We start from the raw sequence: 8,732 nt of genomic DNA on the forward strand, positions 1-8,732 counted from the left end.
GACGGGGGGGGAGAGAGAGAGAGAGAGAGAGAGAGAGAGAGAGAGAGAGAGAGAGTTACTTCACTGTCCAAAAAGTGAGAAACAGAGTTGGATGTGTTAGGTCCACAGGGCTGTGAGGGAAGGAGAGGGAGAGAGAATGGTGGTATGACAGGCAGAAGCCAGACTTAGGTGAGGAGCCTGAAGGTCTCGAAGGAGTCAGAAGACCAAAAGCTTCAAGACAAAAAAGACCAAGTGTACTGGGAGCAGAGGAAGGAGGATTAGTGGGAGTCATCCTCAGAGACAGAGACTACACCTGGATACTTGGGAGGCAGATGGCTTTACGAAACGGGAAAGCCAGGTTGTGGCTGCAAGGGAGGGGGATGACTGCGGGACCAGAACACCCGGGAAGGGACATTTCAAGGGCTGATGACACATCTGAGCTGCTCACAAGTGCAGCCTCCTTGTCGAGGCCTCACAGCATAGGTGAGCAAGGAGAACACCCACAGTTCCTGTCAATACTGGGTACAACTGTGCATACCCAAGGCAGAAGAACATGGATGCTGCAGTGCTGTCAGTCACAGGCTTTGTTACCTTTAAGTCAAGGTGCACAATGCTATTCTGATGCAGGTAGGAAACACCTTCCAGTATTTGTTTAATGAGTTTGATAACATCATTTTCAGAGACCATTTCAGCCAACTCAGGTAAACACAGGTTGAAGATTTCTCCACCCGCAGCACTGAAATAAAATTCAAAGAACAAAAACTTGAAAAACCACTTACCTAAACACTTAAGGACTGTATACCTGTCCCATAAAGCAGGGGTCTCCAACCCCGGTCCATGGCCTGTTAGGAACCAGACCGCACAGCAGGAGATGAGTGGCCAGTGAGCAAAGCTTCATCTGTATTTACAGCCACTCTCTATCGCTTGCATTACCACCTGAGTTCCATCTTCTGTCAGATCAGTAGTGGCATTTGATTCTCATGGGAGTGCAAACCCTATTGTGAACTGCACGTGCAATGGAGCTAGGTTGCATGCTCCTTATGAGAATCGAATGCCGCTGCTGATCTGTGCAGAAAATGCAATACACTTGAATCATCCTGAAACCATCCCCTCCCTTGTGGAAAAATTGTCCTCCATGAAACTGGTCCCTGATACGAAAGAGGATGCGGGCCACTGACTTAAAGGACACATAACTGTCAAAACTTCAGTGCAGACACTTAAAGTCAGGGCAGCGGAGGGAGGGGTCTTTAAGAAAGAAAATAAATGATTAGAATATCTCAAATTCTGGGTACTAATACTTGAATATTAAATAAAAAACTGAATTTTCTTTATACTCCAATAATGTGTTGTCTGCCTTAACTCTGCAATAGAAATAATAAAAACAGTAGCTAACACTTTGAGCTCTGCCCTGTGCTTGTATGTATGTATACATATTTTAAGACACGCTGTCTATGTAATACTTTTGGTTAGCTGTAATCAGAAGTGTCTAGACATTGATGGTAAGCACTCTGAATACCTCTTGTAACTCAGAAGTCAAAGGTGACTTGTATTCATCTACAATTTTAATATAGTTTTTTCTCTTCTTAAAATGTGTATGCTTTTTTTGGTACCCTAATATATATATATAGAATATCAACTATTTTGCTTCTCATGACAAACATGTGGCTAATTTACAGGTACAATTAGGTTAAGCGACTTGTAAAAGGTCACATGGAAACAACAGCTTTGTAGAGTGTGGGTAAAAACCTGCACTTTTAGCAATCCCATGCTGCACTGCAGAGTCACGCAGCACACTCAGGGCCAGGACTCAACAGATAACTGAGTAAATAACTGATTTCAGATAACTGAAACCTTAGGAATACTGAAAAGGCACAATGAAAAATGCCAGATCTGGAATAGATGATCTGAATCTAAATCCCAAATCTGCCATTTTCCAGCAAGATAACATAGGGCCAGGCACTTATGTGGGCTTTCCCATCTGTAAAACAGAAATGTCATTAAAATCAACAGATTCTGGGGGGATTAACTCTAAATAAGATAAAGTCAGTCAGAACAACATGCAAGAAGAATCTAGATAGTCACTCATCAAGTGTATAAGGTATGTTCAGGAACACTTAATAAAGTACATTCTATGTGGCAACACAGGAACTCACATCAGGCCATTTTAGAATCAGTTCTTTGCTAGGCATCTTACAAGATACAAACACTAATAATCTAGTCCTATCTTCTACAAAATCAGACCAAATTTCTAGAAATTATAGGAAAGCTGTGTAAAATATAGACTTACATATTCAATCTACCACTGAGATATAAAAAGTAGATCTGAATTCTTCACATGTACAGCAACATAAATTGTTTAGGTAAGAATTTCTTTTTTTTTTTTTTCAGGGAAAGACATTAGTTTATTAACTTACAGGAGGCACTGATGGTGGCAGGTCAGTGAAGAATTTATGTCTTGGGGCAGTTACAGTCAGCAGTTTTATAATCAAAGCAATCAAGCTAATTGTTCAAATTCCTATATGGTGTTTTTGACTACATAGTTGCCAGCTTTGCTCGCTCACCTGCAGCTGTGACTCAGTCCTGGAAGTATGCATCCCTTACCAACCTTGGCCAGAGGTCGCTCCCCGAAGTCAGGGATAGAGGAAGCAGTCCATGTCCAGATAATACCTCACATGTGACAATCAGTTTTCCTCAAAATGTCGGAGCACTGGGCTGTTGCCTTCTGTCTTGCTGTGTTGCAGAGTCAGGTGCTGTTCTGGTTTTCATTCCTCCATTATTGTGACCTGTGCCTTCCACAGGCTAAGCATTCGGCGTAACCTTTCTATGTGACAACTTGGATCCTTCAGCCCTGGGATGGCTTATCATTTTTTTTCTTTGCTTATTTTCTACCCTTTGCTATTTCTGTTCTTGCTTTTTAGAGTTACATACTAGGTTCCCTGAATTGAGTCTCCTCACATTTTATACTTTAAATCTACTACGATATGCTTTCTAGAATATTCTTGGGGGTTTTTTGGTTTGTTTGGGTTTTTTTGAGTTAAAGTCTCACTCTTATTGCCCAGGCTGGAGTGGAGTAGCACCCTCACAGCCACTGCAGTCTCAACCTGCTGGGCTTAGGCAATCCTTCCGCCTCAGCCTTCCAAGTAGCTGGAACTACAGACACATGCCACCAGGTCCAACTAGTTTTTGTGATTTATTGTAGAGATGAAGTATCACCAACTTGCCCAGGCTGGTCTCGAACCCCCAGGCTCAGGCAATCCTCTTGCCTCGGCCTCCCAAAGTGCAGGGATTACAGGCTAAGCCACCAGGCCCAGCCTACAATATTCTTTAACTTCACCTTCCAACTATTCAGTTTCAGCTATCATAGTTTTAATTTTTAAGAGTGCTTTCTCTCTAACCGTTCTTTTCTCACATCAAAATTTTTAAAAATTGTATGGAAGTAATGTCTTCTCATATCTTTCTGAGAATAGTAATGCTTAGATTGCTTTCTAAATTTTCTTCATTTCTGGCATTATTTTACTTTCCTTTGCTTTGTTTTTTGTTTATCAAGATCTCTTTCCTTCTTATTTAAAGGCTTTCTCCCAAGTTTTGAGACCAATGGCTATCCGTCTGTGTTAAGAGCGAGGCCGGCTCACTGCTGTGTGTGGGGGGAGAAAGGTGTAGCCAACAGTGGTTTTTAGTCCAATGTGATTAGGCTGTTAGTTTCCTATTTGCTGTAAATGACCACAAACTCCTGACTTAAAACAACACAAACTTATCATTTTACAGTTCTGGAGACCAGAAGTCCTGAAGTCAATATGTTAGCAAGAGCTGCACATGGTGGCTCACGCTGCAGCTCCAGCTACTGGGGAGGCTGAGTCAGGGGCATCGATCGAGGCCAGGAGTTAGAGTTCATCCTGAGCTCATTTCTAAAGATTTCTAAATCTTTATTTAGATTTATTTAATTGGAGACAAAGAGTAGAAGTACCCTGAGTTTACCTTCCAGGGCAATGATAATTACATAGGTGACTTTTTTTCCTTTTTTGGAGTCACTCTTGGGGTGGACTTTTAAACAAAGCTTCTGTTTGTCTGCTACTCACTGCTTCCATTTCCGTTTCCCATTTCTGCCAGTTTAATTCCTGATGCTTTTTGACTGTTAATGTACCAATAATTTACATTACATTCACTAAAGCTAGTTCAATAACCAGAGCACTCCACCAATGCTCAAATTCAAGACAAAACACAAGAAAACACTGTGAGCAAGTATGGCGAGTACTACCCTGTGCCCGGGAAGTTGAAGTCAGGACAGCAGGTGCAGCCAGAGTGCTGCCTGAATGCAAGACGCCTAGGTTTCGTCTACTCTGTCACTAACCAGCTCTGTAGACAGGGATAACACGTATCTCAGTTTCCTTTACTGTAACATGTGAATAATAATAGCTTCTATGAAGAATGACACTGGATACTCCATACAAAGTATTAGCACAGCAGGTTACTATAAGGATCAACGTAGGTCACTCAATAAACATTTATCTCAGTCTCTGACACATGGGAACTATTCAATAAAGATTAGCTATTATTGTAATGAGCCAGTAAACATTAATTACAAACCTAGCCAATACCTCACCTTTCTGAATTTTGGGGCTTCTTGTTGAACTCTAATTTTGAAGGAAACTTTTTAAGTTTTTGCTGAATTAAATTTCAAGTTTAGAACCGCTATACTATACAAAAACAAATGCAATGCACACCATTTATTGTGAAGAGAAGAAAGGCTTCCAAGAAAGTGTGTATAGTAGATCACAATTTTGTTTCTAGACGTACATATGCATAGACCAAAAAATAATAACTTTAAAATACAGGAATATACCTAGAGTAACCATAGTTTACATGTTATTTCTGTTTTATATAACTTCTAAATTTAAAACAATGGATAGGTATTACTTTTAAAACCAGAAAAAGTGTCCTCAGGGCTTTTCTAGTTTGTTTTAATAATAAGACCAAATAAAATTCTATGGTTGTCAGTCATTGTCTCTTCCTTTAAGCTTGACTAGTAACCAATGTCTTCTGTAGGACCGCCAATCTTCACACGAAAGAGAGACATAGGTGGGGCTACAGAAAATAGAACATTAGGAAGTGTTAAGCACAAAGAATAGATAACTCAAAAAGCAAACTGCAGAAGTTGGCAGGAGTGAGAAATGAAAACGGAAGCAGTGAGTAGCAGACAAACAGAAGCTTTGTTTAAAAGGTCATCCAAAGAGTGACTACAAAAAGAAAAAATATCTCTAACATCAGAAAAGTCACTTACGTAATTATCATTGCCCTGGAAGGTACACTCAGGATACTTCTATTCTTTGTCTCCGTGAAGAGTTTGCCCCCTACAGGGACATCAACCAACAAACTAAGAAATTCAGAGTCTGGTGAGACCTCATCTCTACAATAAATCAAAAAATTAGCCGGGTGTGGTAGCACGCGCCTGTAGTTCCCGCTACCTGGAAGGCTGAGGTGGAAGGATTGCCGGAGCCCAGTAGGTTGAGCCTGCGGTGGCCGGGAGCGGCCACTGCACTCCAGTCTGGGCGACAGAGTGAGACTCCAACTCAAAGAAAAAAAAAAGAGTCTGTGTTCATTTGCTAGTGCACATGTACGTGTGCTTTGTGTAAGTGTGTGTGACAACAGTACTTTGGCACAGGTTACACTGTCATGTAAACCTACATGCCACACACCATCTAGATCTACATATGTTCAGTGTTTAAAAATTAGCAGGGAAAGAGAGAACATCTTTCAGAAAGACTCACAACACAATAAAAATGAAGTTAACATATAAAAGATTAAAATCAGAATATTTTCCTGTCCAAAATGAGAAATTTCTGTGGGTAATAGAGACAAAGTTTTCAGCTTCAATTACTCATAAAATACAAATCTAGTCATATAGTTTTGGAAAGCCATGGTAAAGATTTTTAAAATAAGAATTTATTTCTGGTGATCAAAGTGAAGTGGTTTTTAACTTTTTATATTAAGAATTTCTTTAAAAATTATATTCCTATGTTAATGAAGGATACAAAGTCCATGGAATTTTAGCATGGAAAGAAACCAGGCAGAGTATTAATCAGACATGTGACATGGATATCGATCTCCCTCTTTGGAGGACTGTGAATCAAATTAGAATACAAATAATGTGCTTATCACAGTGCTGGCCACATAGTGAGTGTTCAACACGTGTTATTGTTGAAATTGTTGAGATTGTATTAAGATGTTCTGCTCTGGTGATTAATTGAGATCACTCCAGAAGAAAGGCTTTCTATTCTGCATGCTTTGTTATGGTCTCCATCATTTTCTGTTAGGTCCATAATATCTACTTAAAGATATTTAATAGAGAAAAGTTGACAAAAAGAAAATATTCTTTCTCTCTATATCATCCCAGCAAGATCCCCCTGACCTTCATTATTTCTAGGACAAAATCCTGTGTTCTCCAAAAAATAATAAGTATTCTTTATATTCCATTTTCATTTGTGCAAAATCAACATCAAACATTTAATACATCCATTTAAAAAATACCTTCTTTCCAGAAGTTAAAATGCATATATTTTATTTAATATGCTTTTAAAACAGATGGTGTGGAAAAGTATTTGCCTTGTGGAGGGTGGTGATGGGATAACTCAACTATCCTCAAATTTTCTTGTATTGTATAAATAGATCTAATACCACTTTCTAGAAAAGTAGTATTCATATTACTTTTCAAGGAAATAGTCAAAGAAATAACTAAAAACACATTAAGACTTTATAACTGGCAATGAAATACTTTCCTGTGAGCTATATATTAAAATAAAAAATTAAAGATTTAATAATTGCTTAATAATGACAAGATGACTGTAAGAATTTAAGATCAAGTCACAAAAATAAACAACTTAATTTGGTTCAAAAAATAGTTTAGGTTAGGCGAAGGTAAAAAAAAAAAAAGCAACAACAAAAGCAAAAATAAAATAGATTCATCTGAACTCATAGTTGTAGTAGCTACCAAAGAAAGTTCCAGATAGATTCAAATTATTAGCAAATATAACAATTCAAAAAAGTACCTTTTCAAAGTGATTGTGTGCTGTCATATGGAGGAAAATTTGACAACACTTCATACAATCATTTACAGCTAACATATTCATTTACTCTTTGACAATGCAATCATACTTCTGGGAATGTGCCCCAAAGCTATGCCTCCACAAATAATGCCCATCCACAGAAGACTAACTGAGTAGGCATGGTTCCCTCGTACAGTGGAGGACCATGCAGCCACTTAAAAAACAGCCATCACAGAAATCACATAATTTATGAGATGTGCTGTTAAACAAACAAAAAAACAAGGTGCACAACAATATGTATGATTTTCTGTGAGAAAGGGAAATTTGCAAAAAGGAAACACAAAAAATGAGCCAGAAATCATTACCTACACAGTTCAAGTGGGAAGCGGGTAGAAAGAATGGGGTGACAGCAAGACAGTAGCACAGTATAGACATTTTTATATATCTTTGAGTTCTGAATCATGTACATCCTTTTTAAAATTTCAAAATAATAAATAAAAAGAATAAATCGTAGCATTGAATATAAATGGAAACAAATGTACCTAACTATATATATATATAAACCTCTGACAAATACCCTTAGTGGGTAGTCTAGGTATAAAAACAATGGGGAAAAAAAGATGAACTTTACTACACACTTTTGGTGGTAGTGGTATTCGTCTGTTATGCTGAAGCTCTTTTGTGCATATTGCTAGGTAGAGGCATGGGCCAGCACTGTTAGGAGCCAGGGTTTCCACTGAGAGAGAATGAGATACAAACATGGAACTTGAGGCGGGGACTGGAACTGGAGCACTGAGAATCAACTCATGGCTTTAAAATTATGATTTCCTAACACTCCTCTTAGAAAAGGCTAGAAATAATGCTATCTCACTAAAAATAGCATGTCCAACATTGGTGCCTCAGTTTCCAAGTACCATTCCCCAACCAAAAGAACCAGAACGTCTTGAATAGATGGTTGATGACAGGATGGGGAAGGAAAGACACAAGAGGACACTGAACATCTCAGAGTACATCTCAGACATGATGAAATCAGATCAAAGGACACAGGACGCAGCCTGAAAGGGTTACACCGGTAAATATGGGACAGTCTGAGCATAAAATATAGTGGCAGAAACTGATTAGAACCCATTAATTAAAACACAATGGGTTGTTTGCAATTAATGTTATTTGTTAATTAACAAAACTGTACATTTATAATATTTAAAGGGGAGAAGGGGAGGAAGCACGTTATAGAAGAATGCTGACTTAATAAATTTAGAAGGAATAATAGAATTAGAAACCACTATTTTTTTTCACTCATTATAGTAGCTAATTCAAGCAAGTACATCTATGGTTACTGAAATCTGTGGATAAAAAGTTGTTAAAAAAAGAAAATATTCTTCAAAGCTCATCTAGGGGTAGCCATGAAAAAGTGCTTAGCCTCACTCACCATCAGAGAAATGTAAATCAAAACTATATTGAGATACACCTAACCCAGTAAGAATGGCCATCATTAATAAAACAAACAACAACAGATGCTGGCGAGGAAGTGGAGAAAAAGGAATGCTTCTACACTGTTGGTGGGAAAGCAAACTAGTGCAACCTCTTTGGAAGACAGTGTTGCGATTTCTGAAAGATCTAGAAACTGACCTTCCATATGACCCAGCAATCCCCCTATTGGGAATATACCCAGAAGAACTCAAATCATTCTACAAAAAAGATACCTGCACACAT

General features: G+C 38.4%; 1 protein-coding gene across 1 annotated transcript in view; it reads right to left on the reverse strand.

The window, feature by feature from the left end:
• The window catches only part of STK17B (serine/threonine kinase 17b), a 26,305-nt gene that overhangs the window by 8,131 nt on the left and 9,442 nt on the right, over positions 1-8,732 (reverse strand). Inside the window, exon 3 of the mRNA XM_008070950.1 lies at positions 571-715. Within this exon, the coding sequence (XP_008069141.1) occupies positions 571-715 (145 nt within the window). The remainder of the gene's footprint in view (positions 1-570; positions 716-8,732) is intronic.

This window comes from Carlito syrichta, unplaced genomic scaffold (genome assembly GCF_000164805.1).
Source record: "Carlito syrichta isolate Samal-C Ts95f unplaced genomic scaffold, Tarsius_syrichta-2.0.1 Scaffold314074, whole genome shotgun sequence".
NCBI lineage: Eukaryota > Metazoa > Chordata > Mammalia > Primates > Tarsiidae > Carlito > Carlito syrichta.